Genomic DNA, 18,382 nt, shown 5'->3' on the forward strand with positions numbered 1-18,382 from the left:
TGAGCTACATTTATTTATAGCCCTGCCACTGGCACTGGACCATCGTGCACGACTGACCGGAAGCGAGCATCAAGTCTGCCTTCTTTTTCATTTCTTCATTCTTTGTGAGATCTATTCTAGAGAAAAGTGCTGCATCTCTTCAGTAATAGGAGATAAGTTGTAATCTCTTAAAATCTGCTTTGCGCCTTTGTTTCCTGAGTTCGGGATCCATTCTTGATTATTATATTAACAAAAGTATTCCTATAGATTCCATGTTTCAAAAATGTAACGTCAAACACGATTTTAACAGCTCAGAATGATTTTACCCCATTTAAAATTAAGTTTTTATACAACACACACAACGTTAAATATCTAAAAACAATACTTCACAAAAAAAAAAAAAAAAAAAAAAGGTTAAAAGTCAAAACCGATCAAAAAGATGAGCCAAACGCCGTCGATCAAAAGTGACGATGACCTTTGGTCGTATGATTCCCTTTTCGACAATGTTGAAACACAGCTTATGTCATATCCATTGCCGGAGCATACGGATGCCTCTCTATGTCGCGATGAATTTCTTAAAAGCTTATTCGTAGCCGTCGAGCGTGATGTCACACAAAGGCGTCAGGTCCCAAAAGTTGAGGCGATTCGTTATGATTCAACAACTGCTGAGGGGATCGCGATATTCGATATGCTGAGGAAATCTCAAATGGCACCGCCTTCTGAATCTATATCGCATTATCGGCCATCCCTAACGTCTGAACAGTTGGAGAAGCTCTATACCGTTTGTCTCTACCAGTTCCAAAAGGCTGCCATACAATTCCTCTCCGTTAGACTAAGAAAGCAAATCGATACACAACTACATATTTGGCCTGGGGAGGCTATCGAAATACCGCACCACCTGTTTCATTGGTCGCTGGAGTTTTTCCTACGTCGCCAGAGAGTCAATCAACTCTATTTGGATGTTTTGATTATGGATAGATCGAAGGCGGATTTGAATTGTGCCAAGTTCTGCACCGATCTCAATGAAATCATACGCCTTCTCGAATTAATCAGGGAAGACTTTAAGAATGGTCGCGATATATGCAACACTTCGTCGATAATAAAGTGAGTCAGACTGGCAACTGCTATATTTATGATTCAAAGACATGTGTCATCATGGTCATACATCTTGAATCGCTTCAAGTTAATTAATTTAATATTAAGGCTATACAGGGCTCCACAAGGTTTCTAAACTATTGGTTTACCTCTCGCCAATGGCTGACTAAAATATTTATATATTTTGTATTAATTTTTTAGCGATTCGAACTATGAGGTGAACTCAACGTGGGTTAAAGAGTTAAACGACTTGCGCAGGGTCTACCACAATCTCGATTCAATAATCCGGGGTAGCTCATTTCGTACTTCACCACAATGCGGTCTCGAATTGGAGGCCGAGGGTGACAAAACAGATGGCAAGTTGTGAGATCTTATAGATATTATCTGATCCGAGCCTGATTGAGTCTTTATTTTGCAGCTCTATCACTTATTGAGATGCGCTATCGCAGTAATTGGCTGCGCAGCTGTAGTGATCAGGCTCAAATGTTGTTGCAGAAGAAGGAGAATGTCTATGCGGATGAGATAAAGCAGCTGCAAAATAAGATGGTGCTGGATGTCGCCACATTTGGATTTGTTGACTTTGTTTATCAATATTCAATAGATTCCTATAGGTCGTCAATATCCGAATGGCAGGAACGTCTCGAAGTCGACTTAGAGGCCGCTGAACTGAAGTGTAACATAACGCGTTCTCTTTGGGTAAAGGCCAAAGATGATCTCAAATTCCACCAGGAGGAAGTGGAAAGGTTTAGGCGTCGAGTTAGCGAGGTTAGGGAACTCATTGAATTAGAGCAAGCACCCATTTTACGTCGAGCAACAAGAGCAAGCTCTGTAAGTTTCTTTTAGCGCCCTATAATTTTATTTCAAATATAATTCGAGTCCGGATTCTCCATTTCCTAGATGGGCTCCAGAAGCAGAAAAAGCACATTGATTGAAAATATCAAGAAGAAGAAAAAGAAGTAATATGCATTCAAATTACAAGTCGCCTAGCAGTAGTCAAACAACAGCTATTTAGCTTCGTTGGCAACCTAAACAAAGCCATATCAGACGTAAGGTTCAAATTCATAAACCTGGAAGTGGAATAGAATCGAATTCATCACAAATTGTCCAAAATAAGGAGGGACTTTTCGTTGACTCCCATATCAAAATCAAAGTCAAGCTAAACAAACGAAACAACTTTTGCGCAAACATTTACTGAAATGCATTTGTCCAAGCTGCAAAAATTATGGATGTGTGTGCTTACACCCTGTACAGATGTTTTATTCATTCAAGTATCGGTGTAGATAATAAAAAATGTGTTTAAAGTAAACCTTTATATGGACTGTAATCATGATGTAGCAGAGAAAGTCAGTTAAATAGTATAAATGCTACAGCTGAGATCATTCTTTAGTATGCATCGATCGCACTTCCAGAGTATATACTAATCGGATACTCTTCGCACTTCTTTTATGCCATTCATTGTCCTAGTAACGCCCACGTGTTTGGCTGCCCGCCCACACTGGAAGGGGCATTTTATGTATCGTTATTTATGCGCCTGGCAACTGGTTGTAGCATAGCTTTTGCAACATGCGACTGTTGCCAGGTTGTTTGTTGTTTGTTGTTCGTATATTTACAGTTTGAAAATAGATAGAATAGTAGAATTTGTACACGGTTCAAACGCAGCTACACGAAATCGCAGTTATTTATTTAAGTAGATACATATTTTTTTTTTTTGTTCGATATGCCAGCAAATCTGCGGCCCGACACAAACGGCAACACAGCCGAGGACTGGTATGCTTTTGAGCTCCTATGCGGAAAGCTGTCGTCCTCCGCTTCATTGCCAATGTCACCAGAAGCTCCCTTGGCAAGCGCTGCATGCTCCTCCGTTGCGGTAAGTTCTGGCGATATCTTTGCCTGACTTTAATTTGCCTCCAGTTGCCCGAAAATCATGTGACAAATCGCCATAATACGGCGAATTTTATATTCCATAAGAATGTGTAATAAAACCATCTGAGTGTACCTATACATATGCATATAAACATACATATGTATATGTGTCTACATATCCATATGTGTTTCATATAATTTCCTTTTGGCAAATTGAGCTTTCTATGCACATAATTACCGCCTTATCAACGTGGAAAACTTTGCTGCTACCTACTTCTATACTCTGCATACAAAGTGAAAACAGGTATATTCATTTTACACAATGTACATTTTAATATGTCAGGCAGAAACACTGATGAGTTACTGGCTCTACAGATACCTCTTCAGACTAAGAAATCGAATAATAAATAGAACAGCTTCTGCTTACATTGTGATCTTCATATACTGAGTACAGGGTATTAAGCAGTCAGTCATATCAATAATTAAAATTCGTTATTTTTCTGGTGTGAAATTTATGCGGTTGTTAAGGCTCAAAAACTTTTGCCACTGTTGTTTTTGTTCTTCTTTTTTTTGTGAGTGAGCAACTATCGATGGCTCAAAGTGATTTGCATTATATTTAACTGCACAGTGGTTTAAAATCAACATAGTTACTCACATAATTTGGGCAATAAATAAATTAGATAGATACATAAAAGTAATAAAATATGTATTTAGAAAAAGAATGATTAGGTTGCAGCTCCTAGAAATACCTGTAAATTAAAGAACATAAAAATTAGGATGTCGCCTGAGTCTACATATAGTTTAGATCTAAATATTTCCTTAATCTCTACAACTATGCACATGCTAGCTAGTTTTTATTGATCGCAAGCATAGCTGGCAATTGTACGCCTCAATTTCCGTTTCCGGTTGAGTGATGAAAAAAATGAAGCTAAACACTGTGCTCGAGGCGTCCTCCAGTCCGCCTCGAGGCAATCGCTTTCCATATCTCGGCTTGCGTGCGTATGTTGCTTTGGCTTGAATTGCATTTGCCATGTGAATGACCCAAATAACGGAAAACAAACTGAGAAAAGTTTGGAATGTGCAAACCTCATGCTTGGTGAGTTGGAGCTCCCCTAAACTCCTTGCAACTTCCCCATACAATGCCATTGAGCTCGTTTTCACTTATGTCGGCACCCTGCCAACCCGTTCTTTCGACCCCCAAACCAGGCTGGAGCATAAATCACGAGTATTTTATATTGTTTGTGTGATGTTATGTTGAGGTAAATTCACAGTTGTTAGGCTGTTGTCAATGCCCCACGGCTTGTAGGAAATACAGGAGGTCTAGCCACAGGGCTTAGTTCGCGTCGAGCGCTTTCATTGAACGGTTCGTTGGGATACCTAGAAAAAAAAATAAATAAAGAAACGAAATTTGTTTATAATTTGTGCAAAATATGCCCAGTGACAATCATCTGCATCACCATCATCTGGGTCTCAGTGGTGGTTTATCTCCGCATCATCATCATCTGGTATGGCAACAAATATTATAGTGAATGACAGACTTTCTGATGAATAGTTTGAGAGTCTTGAAAGAAAAGAACATTTTTCAATTGATTGAAGTAAATTTAATTCGAGTTTTAAAAATAAGTTCTAAATACTTATTTCTCTTAATAAAAGTTCTATATGTAAAGTTAACTATATACGGAGTTCAGGGAGAGTATTATTAAGGGCAGTGAGCAACAGAGCTTAGAAAAAGTTTTTGAGAAACGCACATTCGTTGGGAAGAAATTAATATTGTATAATCTAATAATTGGAAAATGAAGCAATTCATATGCTCATTAACTGAAGAGAGATATAAGTATAGTCTCTCATTAGCAGAAGTGGAAGGGCTATTTTCTTAGCTTATGAGCTTGGTTATGAGTTTTAAAAATTAGAAAATGAGTACACGAAAATTCGTATCCCCAATAAGCGACATTTCTGATCTATTCATAAACAGAAGTTTCATTTGTGCTACCGATTTTAGTTAAGTTTTTGGCTTATTCAAGTAACGCTGTCTGCTTTGCAGCTGGACAATTCTTGTGGAAATACAGGGATTACAGTGACAGAACATCATCATGGCATCGATCTGACGACGACTCTGCGCAGTGAATTGGCCGCCTTGTCGTACAAAAAGGAGCGTCTGACTGCTGAGGTGAGAAGTGATATGGTGCTAGGGAGCTAGGAGTGGCTTTAATAGTATCAACTGTTTTAGCTGGCTGAAGTGCGCAGTGCTTTGTGTGGTCGCGAATCGGATGTGGAGAATCTGCGTGCCCAGGCGGCACGGCAGACGGCATTGATCGCATCTCTGCAGAGTCGACTGCAGGCGGCCGAACAGCGGGAGCATGCGGTGCAGACGCGCTGTGATGCCACCATAGAGACGTTGCAGCGCGAGAAGCGCTGCTCGGATGAGCGCAACAAGGAGCTGGTCTGCAAGTTGCAGCACGTGGAGGCGCACGCTGCCAGCGAGGAGTCCCACAAGGAGCAGGCCAAGGCCCAGTATCACGAGCTGCTGCGACGCCTGAGCGCCTGCCTGGGCCTCGACGAGAATGTCCATGCGTCGGCCGAGTGTGTTGTGTCCCGTGTGGAGGAGCTGGTGATCGAGCTGCAGCGCGCCAAGGCGAAGGTCACATCCACCTGCGAAACCCTCAGCTCTTGCGAAAACGAGCTACTTAATTTGAAGTCGTTGGCTAACATTGAGAAGCAGCGCCTGAGCGCTCAGCTGGACGGCGCCGGCAACCACAATCATGAGCTGGAGGGTCGGTGTCGCCAGTACGAGCGGGACTTACAAATACAACGCGATCGTCTCACCGAATCGGAGATAAATGGCGAGAAACTGAAGGAGGAGCTGCGTGGCTTCGAATCGCGATGCCATCGGCTGCAAAATAATCTGGATCGCATCCAAGGCGATCGGCTACAGTTTCTACGGAATCTCAGTCATTTGGTGAATGTGCCCGAACCCTGCGAGACTTTGATCAAAGATAAGCTGCGCGAGCTGCTCGGCGAGAATCAGGCTTTGCAGGCGGTGAGTTGGGATTACTCCACACTTCTCTCTCTCTCTCTCTCTCTCTCTCTCTCAATGTCTCTCTCTCAATGTCTAATTTCCCTTTCTCTGTTCCCCTACTTTCATAGCAATTGCACTCGTTGCGCGATCAGCTTAGCAGCGAGCACGAAAAGCTGAAGGAGTCGCGCGAGTCCGCGGAGTGCCGTTTACGTTCGAGTGAGGCGGAAAAGTGTGAGCTGGCCGAGCGACTGGAAAAGTGTCATGAGGAAATACACACGCTGCGCAAGGATCACATGGGTCTGTCCGAGTACCTGCAGCGGCTGGCCAATGCGCTCAACTGGAGCGAATGCACGGCTCCACCTGCACTGGGAGCTGACACCAATATCATGGCCGAAAGCCTGTTGGAGCGTGCCGAGCGTTTAGCTGCGCACTGTGACCATGATTTGGAGAAAAGCTGTTGCGATCATCATCATCAGCACCATCATCATCATCATGCCGGTCAAGGGAAGCTTAGACGCGAGCGTTCCTGCCACGATCTGCCGATCAAGGAGAGCAGCAGTGTCTACAATTTGCAGCGCCGCGTGCGCGTTTTGAGGGAGCAGGTGCAACGCCGAGATCTCCATCTGGAGCTGCTGCGTCGCAAACTGGCCATCATTGAGGACGGGGCACGCGGCAAATGTATGCTGCAAGGCGAACGAGACGACGCCGTCTGCCGTGCCAAAAAGGCGGCCAAGCAAGTGGATAAGCTGAGCGCTCAGCTCGCCGATGCACGCACCCAAATCGCTGAGGTCAAAGCACAGTTGGCGGAGGCTGTGGAGTACAAGATCACAGCACTGGAGCGTGCACGTAAGATTGACGAGCTTAGCACACAGATCTGTGATCTGGAGGATGAGAAGACTAGACTGCTCTCGCAGCTGAACGCGATGAAGGAACGCATGAAATCCGCCTGCGAATCCAATCAAAATCGACGCTGCCGTGACGAGGCGCTCATTAATGTGAGTTGGGTTTATTTTGTGGTTAGTTTTTGTGGTTATTATTGGTAATGCTTATTTTGATCTCTCTCCTGGTAGTCTCTGCGTGACGACGTTAGCCGTCTGAGTGCCCAACTATCGGATACGAATCAACGCCTCTCGCACTTGCAGTCGTTCCGCACTTCGGTCGCGCGCACTTTGCATTTGAGAGATCTGCCCGAAACGGATCTGCTGCATCGTCTGCAAGCGCTTTGCTCTGCCCACCAGGAGTTTACCCTGCTCTCTAAACGATATGAGACTGCCTCGCCCGTTGGCGATCATCCTTGTCCGCGCTTCGATGATCCCGTGCCACCGTCTAGCCATTGCCGCCCACCGCGTGATCTGAGTCCGGAGAGCATGCATCGCCACACCACTACGGGCAGTGGTCATCATCACGACCACGCCCATTCGCACGGACACACCCACTCAACCTTGCATGGTCGTCATCAGAGGCAGCGCAGCAAGAGTCGCGATAAGCGTCTGCACGACGAGTGCTTTGACTCGGATGTGCATCGTTTGCACCACGGCTGCAAGGATCCGTTGTTGAGCAACAATTCGGCCGGCAGCTGTGACGAGGACTATGACTTTAAGAGCAAGTATATTTAGGTTATAGCTTGTCTAAATAACTTTATTTCATATATTTATATGTTTTATAAAAGCAAAAACATTTGTAAAGAAAACTTTTTTATTAGCTTAGCCATACAATAAATAAATTTTTAATTTTTAATCAATTTCGAAGCGTCCGCTTATTCAATGCATTATATTTAGGGGCTTCCCCTTTACAAACATAGCAGCTGATAGTGCGGTGTGTGTCTGTGCTAAAAATGTTGGAACACACATTTGTTATACACAAATAAATGCTGCCAGTTACAAAACAGAGTTTCGATATCTAAAACTTGATTTTCACTGCAGCTCAATTGAGTTTTGTATACAACAATCAATAGATGGCGCCATTTGCCTTTGTGATAAACATTCAAACAATACCTGCCTGCTGTGAAACTCATTTAAGCCAAGTTTCGCACCACAACGTATGTAAACTAGGAAACGCATTTTCTTTGCAAATTTACGCAGTTGTCAAATGGAAAATAATTGAAATGTGACATGCAACCAGTTTCTGGGGCTCATTGCAGTAGCGCTTCCAAGTCTGTAATTAATCAAAAGTGCAACAAATTTGCATTTTTGATATTCAAACAGTTTTGAGCTGCCAATCAAGATGCATAATTTTGGAGAGCGTTTAGCAAATGGGAAATGACGCGACACGTGAACGGAGAACGGCAGACATTAGCACCAGACGGCGGTGCAATGAACTTGACTCCCCGCCATGCGCTGTGGCATAAGATCCCGACCCGCTTGACTGGCTGCTGGCAGACAGCCAAAGGGCAAGGGGAATGCCAGATTCGTTGCACTCGGTCAGAACGCAGTCGCCGTTGCAGTCGGTATTGAAGAATGCTGGCAAAAAGCATGCTGCTGACTGTAGCCCCACTCTGTGGCAGTCCACATATGCTCGTTTTACTGATCTTGCCACATACACGCGTTGCACGGTCAGCCACACCTCCCGCAGACACCCCTACATAACAGGTTTGCTCTTTGATCTGCGTCTCCTTTTCCAACTGCAGCCACCAAATGCGACTTATGATCTCTCGCACACACACATGGGTGTGTGCATAAGTATATCAGTGTGTGTGTGTGCGCAACATGCGGAGATTCGCTCATTAGAGCTAAAGTCACTCAGGTGCGGCAAAATTCTTTGGGTTAGCTAGCAAACGAGCTCCCGGCTCTTGCCTCTTGCCTCTTGGCTCTTGCCTGATCTTGTGTGAAATTAGATTTCAGATTTGCAGCAAACATGCATCAATTTAATTTAGCTACTGTCGGATTTTCAAAGTAATTCGAGATATGGTTTGGAAATAATAATAAATAAATAAGAAATTAAAAAAACATGATTTGAATGTTTTCTGTAATTAATTTTCAACTTTCTCCCTTCTTGGAGCAATTTTTGCAGTCTTAAAGATTTTACGGTAGATGATGCAATCTGATCTCTAATGTATATGAAATCTGAAATAATGTATATGAAATGAAAATGAATAAATACTGTGCAAAATGTGGTAAATAATATAAGCATATCAATCATGCTACTAAAAATAATAGGTTTTTGAAAATATTATGATTATATAATTTTAATATTAATAATTTCAAATAGCTTTTATTCTTTTCGACTAGAATACCTTACACCAACAGTTGATTCAATTCTAATTAAAATTATAACATTTGTGTTTAATCAAACAAAGTAAATAGTTTTGATTTCAGCAAAACAATTAATGAAATAGATTGAAGCGCAGCTTACATTGATATGCAGCAGCTGCTGGATTTGCTGTTTGTGCAAATTGATAAACATTAATTTATAATTGGCATTTCGTGTACGAATTGAGGTAGTACATATAGGTAGTACATGAGGTAGTATATATCCATAGGTATATAATAGCCATATACAAATATAGACACGTTCCATTTCAGTTGAACTAATTCCAATTCAAATGTTGACAATTTGAATGTTTCAAAATGTGTGTGTTCAGGCTTCAAAAGCAATATGTTTTTCGCCTGCCCCTCTCCCTCTCATCCATCTCTATCTTTCGCCCGCTGTGTCACCTGTTTGTGAAATGTCCAGGTTGTGGACGCCATTGAATCACTTTCGGACGTGTCAAAGCCGTCAGTTGAGTGTGGGGCGTGGCAACTAGGAAGTAGGCCAACCTACGTGGCAAATGGGATTCCCATAGAAATTGAAATGTGCGCACATATCGTGTGCATGTATGCATGCACATATATAGATATATCGTGTGATATAACTATTGAAGTCTTACAGCAGTTTCTTCTAATTGTTATACCCTGTAAATCACTTGAGTTGCATTTGAATGTTTAATCATTCAATGTGTCAAATTTTCATATTTTACATTTGAATAAATGAAATGAATTTACGCATATTTTTCTCTGTTTTTTCTATTTTTTTCTTTTTAGCAATTTTTCAAAATACAATTTAAAGCTATGGCATATGTAGGTATCTAACTTTAAGTTTCTATTTTGTAGCTTGAGGTTGTTTTGGTATAAGGTCATAGGTATGTGTGTGTACGTGTTATTTACAGTACAAAACACGTGTTTGCCTAAGATGTCCTGAGAGCAAAAAACCAAAGCACACTCGTAGGCGCCTCACCTTGAAAGTGGAATTGTGGATATATTTCTCAGCTCAGCTTTAGCAGATTTAATGGTTTTTCAAAGGCAGGCACAAACAGTATAATCTGGAATGCCTGTTCAGCGCCTGACTTGCATTTTGATTGCGAAAGATGCTGTTGACGATGTTGATGAGGCATGCGGCATGCGGCATGTGGCATGTGGCATGTGGCATGCGGCATGAGCCTTGCGTCTCTTTGGGTGTTTAAACAGCTTTAACATTTTGCACGCAAATATTCAGTTACACGAATCTGCACAGATTTACTTACGACATGCGACAAGACACACACACACACACACAAACGCAATACCACACAAACACCATAGCACAGACACACTCCGACCACACACACACACCGCAAGCTTCCGCTTATTGTTTGCAACAACAATTAAGCCGCAGCTTTGCAGCAAGTCAACTAAAATCATCAAAATGTTTGCGGCTTTGTTGGCAGCACACCCGCACACCCACGCACAATTGGTAAATGCATGTGCCACATTATGCGGCATCAACTGTAAAGCAGACGCCAAAGCAGCAGTTGAGTGCTGCAAATGAAAATAAATTTTATGCATTTGCAGATCATCGGCAAATACAAAGCAGAAATTTTGAGCTTCCCCATTTTGCCCTAGCAACATTCTGTGGCATGTACGAAGAGAATTTCAATGGGTGCAACAGCAGTGCAAAATTTATTTATTTTTTTTGTTGTGGCCAAATCCGCTTACAAAATCTCGATTAAAAGTTGAAATTCAAATATAGCTAAGGCATAAGAAGGGGCTAGCGCTAAAATGGGGAAAATTATGGGGGTATGGGAAAAAGAGAAGAAGAAGGGGAGGGGTGGTAGAGAGGGAGGGGGAATAGAGACGCCAAGGCAACGTGGGAGAGAGCCATAGCGTTTTCTCTGTTTTTGTGCACAAAAATACAAATATTTCATGAATTTATCTGGCTTAAATGAAATAAGCATTGATTATAGCGAGTCGAAAATAATAAAAAAAAATCTATAATATTTGGAATATTTGCGTAATACAACACAATATTTAAAACAAGCATATTAAAACGAAAAAGCCTGATTATAGACTTGTTGCAGTTATAAGAAAAAACTGGCAGTGTTCGAGCGAACTAAAATCAGTGAAACTTGATGCAATTTTGGCTACAAATTTGCAATTTGTTTGTCTGTTGTAGAAATTTCAATCGGCATCAGTTGGCCAAAAATTCTATTGTTGATGGAGTGGTTATTGAAATTGCAAAATGTTTGAAATGCAGGCAGAGGAAGATAGAGCAAAGCAGGCGAAATGGTAGAGATTATTTTCCACATTTTCGTTATATAGAGGAGCTTATAATTCGAGAAATCATGCATAATTTAACTTAGTAATAGTACATAGCTTAAAATCTGACTTTTACTTTGAATAAATTAGACACTAATTGCAAGTGCTGAAAACTTTAAGAGTTTTGATACCGATTCAAAAATATTATTTCGTAAATTCAATATCAAAATTTTCCACATTCAATGTGTTGTTAATTTTCGATTTATTTACAAAATACTGTTAAAAGATTTTTCGCCAAATAAAACTTTCAAAGAGATTTTCTAATACATTACAATATTTTTGTTACTTGCTGACTCTTTTGATGTTAGGCCGCAAGCGCGTTCGTTATTTAACTGCGTTGACATGAAATGTTGAAAATGTTGAAAACATTTAAATTGTTGAAATGGCCGCAGCACGAAATATATGCGTAATAAATGTGCTGAATAATGGCATTAATAATGGCAATCTACATGAAACCAACAACAGCAATAAAACGACCATAAAATGCAAGCACATTCATAATATTGAGCAGAGCCGCAGCCACTGGGGCTGACCGCACCTCAGCGCCAGTCTCATCCTCACCTCGTCTGTCCCGTGGGTCGCTGCTGAGTGGCACTCGATGTGTCTTAATTAGCATAAATGCTTATTGCGGCCTGCATTGGTGGTACTTACACAGCAGGCCCCTCCCCCCGGACTATTAACCTCAGCCAAATAGCAATTGTAGCTGCATTCAACCAACCAACGTAGCAGCAACGGCAGCAGCAGCATTCGGCGTTGCTGGTGTCAAATGATTTAAATACTTTTATTGCACTTGTGGCAGTCACTCAGCTGCCGCAGCGTCAGCAGGAGAGGCAACAGCAATAACAACAGCAGCAACAACTGCAACAACGACATTAACAACAACAATAAGAGCAGTGGCTTTAGTAGCATCAATAGCACTGTGAAGTGTTTTTGTCACGTGACTTAAATACTTTTATTGCGTTTACTGCAGTCAATCAGCAGCAGCAGCAGCAGGGGAAGTAAGAGCCTTAACAACAGCAACTCTGCTAACAGCTGTAGTCGTAGCAACAGCAGCAGCAGCAGTAGAAGCAATAGTAACTACCATATCAATAGCAACATCCTCAGTGAAATTAACAGCAACAGCAACAGCAATGGCAGTAGCAGCAACAGTAGCAGCAGCAACAGCAGTAATGGCAACAGCAACGAAAACAGCAATAGCAATAGTAGCAGTTGCAACAGCAACAGCAGCAGCAACAGCAACAGCAATGGCAGAAGGTGCAGCAGCAGCAACAACACCTGCCACAGTGGCAACATCTTTAGTGAAATGAATGGCAGCAACAACAGCAACAGCAGCAGCACCAACAATAGCAGCAATAGCAGCAGCAACAACAACAGTAACAGCAGCAGCAACAGTAGCAGCAACAGCAATAGCAACAGCAATAGCAACAGCAACAGCAATAGTAGCAGTTGCAACAGCAACAGCAATGGCAGAAGGTGCAGCAGCAGCAACAACACCTGCCACAGTGGCAACATCTTTAGTGAAATGAATGGCAACAACAGCAACAGCAGCAGCACCAACAATAGCAGCAATAGCAGCAGCAACAACAACAGTAACAGCAGCAGCAACAGTAGCAGCAACAGCAATAGCAACAGCAATAGCAACAGCAACAGCAATAGTAGCAGTTGCAACAGCAACAGCAATGGCAGAAGGTGCAGCAGCAGCAACAACACCTGCCACAGTGGCAACATCTTTAGTGAAATGAATAGCAGCAACAACAGCAGCAGCACCAACAATAGCAGCAAAAGCAACAGCAACAACAATAGTAACAGCAGCAACAGCAACAACAATAGTAAGAGCAGCAGCAGCAACAACAGAATCTACAACAACAACTTCATCAGCAGCAAATCGAAAGTTTTTCCATGCCCTTTGATTAATTATGCGGGCACTCTTTACTTTACTTTACACTCTGCGCTTCTTCTCTGGTCTTTCACTATTTAAATGGTAATTGTAATTGCTATCGTAATTGGTGGCACAATTAAAGGGCAATGATTGGCTATATGGGGGCTAACGAATTGGCCAACATATAATTCTTACCTTCCCACAAATTGAATGAAAACTTTATTCAACTCAATTTATTCAATATATTCAACTCAATTCAACATGAAAATGAGACCTAAAATAAGAACTGTATATATATAGAAAATAGAGTATATTTATCAATGAAACAAAAACAAATTAATTTTTTTTCAGCTTTATTTGATTTTGACATTCGCGTATGCAATTTGACGATTAAGAAATACATAGGTTCGATTTTTGAATGTGTAATGCTTAGAGCTATGTACATACGATTTGTAATAATCATAGATATATGCTATATATATATGTGTGTTATATTTACTATATATATGTATGTAGTTTTGTAAAACAGTTAGTAAAAATTTGTTAAGAAAACAAGCTTAGTGATTATATGGACTTATTTGATGAACTACGTATTTAATTTCTAAGAATGCAGAAAATGCAAAATACGACCGAATACACTCCATAGCTATAAACCATTTGTTGTATATATATATATATATATATATAAATATACATATATATATATATAGATTTGCACATACATATATTTTGTATTTAGACAGATGTACGTTGACGATATTAGAAAACGTTATAAAACTCGTTCGAATTGTCTTAAATCTATTGATTCAACTTATTATTTCGTTATTTTTTGTTATTATCTATTGAATCATATTTTATTATTTTTAATTTATTTGTTTTGTTTGATTTTTGCAATATGCCGAATGCTAAGTCTACAATATATATAGACGCCTAAATGGTATCACAGATAAATGCGCGATCCACACAGCTGTATAGGACGCACATTGGCATAACTTAGGTCTAACTGGCTATAACAAATAATATATAAAGATATACATACACATACATATAATTATATATGTACATATATCAGATAGAATTAGAGCTAGAAACTAAACCAATTTTTAAAGTAATATTTTTAATTGTTTTGGGACTGGAATTTTGTTATGTTTTGTTTCTTTCATTTCATTTCTTTTATTTTCTTTTCGTGTCATTCGTTGGGTGGGGTCTAATTCTGCCACCAGAGGGCGCTCGTGTTCCAGATCCACGCGCCCGACCCTGATCAACGATGCTGCTGCGCATGGGGCGGACCGAACGCCTGCATGCTGTAGTACCGATCGCTATCCTCCTTCACCACGCTGGTCACATGATGGAACTGGCATGGATGCGAGATCTGTGACTTGGGCGGCAGCGGCGCCGGCTTGACTCGCTTCTGTTTCTTCTGCTTGCGCCCGGGCACCGAGAGCGCAATGTTCTCGGGATCGCTGACCAGACGCTCAACGTGCAGCCAGAGCTCGCGAGCCGCATCTGTTGAGTCGAAGCTGAAGCCAATCATTTGCTGATGATTGCTGGACAGGCACATGGTGTGAAACGAGGGTCCCGCAATTCGATAATTCGACAGATTGTCCACACGATCAGACCACAGTGCGAAGCACGAGCCGCGCTCAGCCAGCACCAGTGTTAGCCGCGGCATGGACCTAGCCCGTGCGTTGCCCTTGTCGTGCAGGATCACGGGTATGCCGGTGAAGACCAGACGCCAGTCGCCATCGTTGCCCGTGCCCTCGTACAGATTGGCCAGAGCACCGCTGACAAAGATCTCGGTGCCCAGGCCAGCAAAGAAGCTCTCCACCTGGCCGCGCTCGTACTCCGATAGATTCGTGTTGCTGCTCGTGTCGGTGCTGATGGTGTCCGCATCGATGTCGGATGCATTGTAGAGCGACGTGGTGCCATGGGCGCTGCTGCGCTGTGCCGACGACTGAGAGTGGGCCGACCAGTCCGGATGCAGTATCAGCTCATCCCGCTGCTCCGACGAGGCGGTGCCCTCACTGGACTCCGACGGTGGCGCCGAGTCGCTAACGGAGCCCAAGCGTCGACGTGTCTGCTGCTGCAACTGCTGCTGATGTGACATCTGAAATGGAACAAAGCGAAACACACAAAATCCTTAATTAGATTTGCGGCTAAGTGTAAAAGCTTTTCAATTGTATTTGTTAGGGCTTTGGACACGGAGGCGAAGATTGGCTTTGAAGTTTGCCGCTTGGCACATTATATAACACCAATGCAATACTAAGTATACCCTGTACAAGCCGTTTTAGGCATGCTCATTATCAGACAAAAGACGTATCTCTACATCTCAATGATCTATACATCTTTTACCTAAAGTAGCTGTAAATTAAAGATATCTGTGTCTTCTTTTCCTTCCATAGTTATCCTACAGGGTATCTCTTGCTGACTTTGTTATTCTTTCAGTTGCATCACGTTCAAAGTTGGCTAAAAGCAAATTCCCCAGCACGCGCTTTTGGCATTTTGGCTGCACTTTTGTCTCAGCTCCTGCTTTCTGTTTACTTCTGTGGCCCTGTTTGTTGTTGTTGTTGTTTGTGGTCGCTCATCTGGTTAGCTCAACTGGAAATTATACACAATCAATTTCCGCTCCAAAACCCGTAAACATGGTCTGTAAAATGCGCTGGGCAACAGTTGCCAAAACTATTTAAGCCAATAGAAAATTTATATATACATACATATATATTAATACGTCTCTTCAATCAGAAAATTTATCTGTGAGCATAAATCTAATTTCTTTGTGAATGAATTTTGCTGAAAATAGTTGGAATTCACTTTATTTATTGGTCTGCAACGTTGCGTATGCGTAATATTTAAGCACTCGTCTCAAGGCACTCGTCTCCTAAGCTCTAGGCAAGGCAAACAATTTAAAATTGTAAAGTGAATTGAAGATAAAAAATATATTTTTATAAACATTTTTATACATTTTTGTCTATATTATTCAATAATAAATTTCGCTGTATGTATTTTAAGAACATGTTTTTTTAGCAGCTTAAAATTATTGATTAGAAAAAATTATTTTAAAAATATCTAAACAGAAATTTGAAAATAAATATTTAGTTGCATAATTTCATTCTCATTAATTTGAGTTTGCCGCAAAAAATGTTTATAAAAATATCAATCTAAATTTGGTTTCAGATTTCAATAAACTAAATTTTCTATTTTCAATAAGGCTCCTCTTGAGTTTATGTCATACATTATTGACCATATCAATTATAATTTGTAATGGTCATTTATCAGTTTTCAAGCTGTTCGGACACAGTCAACAGCATTTGAAATGTAATCGACAGTCATGTTAATTAAAGTTTAATTATTTAGCACACACTTGGCAGCAAATTGATCAATTTTCAGCGGCAAAAAAAAAATCCCAACTCACATGTAATGCAAATAAGATCGATTGAAATTGAATACCTGATTACCCGAACTCAATTGGTAGAGCGCTAATGAATGGAAATGTGAAAATGTGGAAATTTTGCGCATTTTGAGGGAACCGCAAAACCGACAAAACTTTAAGCCCGTAAACCCCTGGCACGTGGACGGGGGCACGTTTTAATTAACGCCACAAATTGTTGGTCACGCTGTAATTAAATTATTTAAATTGCTAATTTGCAACAGAAAGTGGCAAAAAACAATGAAAAGAAAAAAAAAAATCAAGCGCTAAAAAGGAAAGTGCGAAACCGAAGCAAAACTTGAAAAACTTAAAGTAAAAACCACGCTAAGGCCATAAATAATAATGCCACACGCAGAAACAAATACAAACCAAGGAATATAAAATATAAAATGCAAAAAGTTAACATTTCGACACATTTACAGAGAGGAAAGAGAGCGAGAGTGAGAGAGAGGGAGCGAGACGCTAAGAGGCAGCAGGACCTGTCGGAAGCTATGCGATGTTGTGTATCTCTTTTCCGGTTTGGCAGAGCCAAAAAGAAAGAGCGAGAGAGCCAGTGTGAGAGAGAGGGAGAGATTGGAGTAGCGGAAGCTGTGGCACACTTTTAGGCCAAGTTCTCGACAAAGTTGGCGCAAAGTTTACTCCCGAGGAGTTGCAACATTAACGCGGTTATCTATAATTTACACGCACACAGCGCATGTCGAGCATGTCGAGCGGCTTGCCCGATTCTCGAATGCACATTTATTGTGCCGAGTCGAGCGTCTTTAATGTGTGTCCCTCGCTCTGCTCCTCTAATAATATTAAAGGAAAGCAGAAAAACACAAAAAAATATCTTGCTCTCTAAGATTAATTGCCTCGCTCTGCCGAGGTTCGTTTCAGGCAAATATATTTGGTGCTGAGATTTATGTGGCTTCATTACGTGTCTCTCGTCCCTTCGTCATGGTCCCTCATGCCCGCTCCCTGTGGCTTTACCCTTGTCTATTGTCAGTTGTGCAAACATTCGGTCTAACAATTAAACAAGTTTTGCCCCGCAGGACGAGCCTGACATTTTTATTGTTGTGGCCACCATCGACCAAATGAATATTTAATGTGCTTGCAGCTGTCTGACTGCCAGCTCAACTCCCACTGGCCTTCGTCGCATCGATATAACAGCAAGTTCAATGTCAAGCCCATCTAAGCCACGCGGCGTATGCGCAACATTTCGTTATTATTTTGCTTGGCTTTTGTTTTCGCTGGCGTTGCTTTTATTTATAGAGGTAATCATCGAAAGACAACAGCGGTTGTTATTTATGCTCATTATAAATGAATAGTTGCGTTTATATATAGAGATTTCTTGATTAGCTACTTCTAATAGCTGCTTAATCAGTCCAGAGTATCGTAGTGAATAATGAGTCCTAATTGGAATTTGGTGTGTCTATGTGGACGAATATTTGAATAGGGGTGAGAATTTAGCTCAGAATGGATTATCTATTCGAAATTTAAATTAATTATTCAGTACAAAAAAAAAAAAAGTCCTAGCCGAGTAATCTCCAGTTACGAACTTGTCGACATTCTTAAATTGAATGAAATAGTTGTAG

General features: G+C 41.2%; 3 protein-coding genes across 5 annotated transcripts in view; 2 read left to right on the forward strand and 1 right to left on the reverse strand.

Moving 5' to 3' along the window:
* Positions 1-298: 298 nt before the first annotated feature.
* LOC6577722 lies at positions 299-2,380 on the forward strand. 3 transcript variants are annotated; one of them, XM_015165802.3, is made up of 4 exons: positions 299-1,083; positions 1,276-1,430; positions 1,493-1,620; positions 1,686-1,831. In XM_015165802.3, exons 1-4 carry the CDS (start codon positions 419-421, stop codon positions 1,737-1,739), a joined length of 1,002 nt encoding a protein of 333 aa, XP_015021288.1. In that variant the 5' UTR covers positions 299-418; the 3' UTR covers positions 1,740-1,831. The 3 variants fall into 3 exon arrangements, with proteins under 3 accessions (XP_015021288.1, XP_032585160.1, XP_002003672.2); XM_002003636.4 differs by adding an exon at positions 1,972-2,380 and having other exon boundaries at positions 301-1,083; positions 1,493-1,902; XM_032729269.2 differs by lacking the exon at positions 1,686-1,831 and having other exon boundaries at positions 1,276-1,437; positions 1,493-1,605.
* Positions 2,381-4,055: 1,675 nt separating this feature from the next.
* LOC6577723 (coiled-coil domain-containing protein 170) lies at positions 4,056-7,569 on the forward strand. The gene is made up of 5 exons (XM_002003637.3): positions 4,056-4,442; positions 4,979-5,104; positions 5,165-5,974; positions 6,082-6,948; positions 7,024-7,569. The coding sequence occupies exons 1-5, from the start codon at positions 4,368-4,370 to the stop codon at positions 7,567-7,569; spliced, it is 2,424 nt and encodes an 807-aa protein (XP_002003673.3). The 5' UTR covers positions 4,056-4,367.
* Positions 7,570-13,717: 6,148 nt separating this feature from the next.
* Positions 13,718-18,382, reverse strand: part of LOC6577725 — a 51,731-nt gene continuing 47,066 nt past the window's right edge. The window contains exon 4 of the mRNA XM_002003639.4: positions 13,718-15,488. Coding sequence (XP_002003675.3) covers positions 14,643-15,488 — 846 coding nt within the window. The 3' untranslated portion in view covers positions 13,718-14,642. The remainder of the gene's footprint in view (positions 15,489-18,382) is intronic.

The sequence above is a fragment of the Drosophila mojavensis genome, unplaced genomic scaffold (assembly GCF_018153725.1).
Source record: "Drosophila mojavensis isolate 15081-1352.22 unplaced genomic scaffold, ASM1815372v1 contig_36, whole genome shotgun sequence".
Classification (NCBI taxonomy): Eukaryota; Metazoa; Arthropoda; class Insecta; order Diptera; family Drosophilidae; genus Drosophila; species Drosophila mojavensis.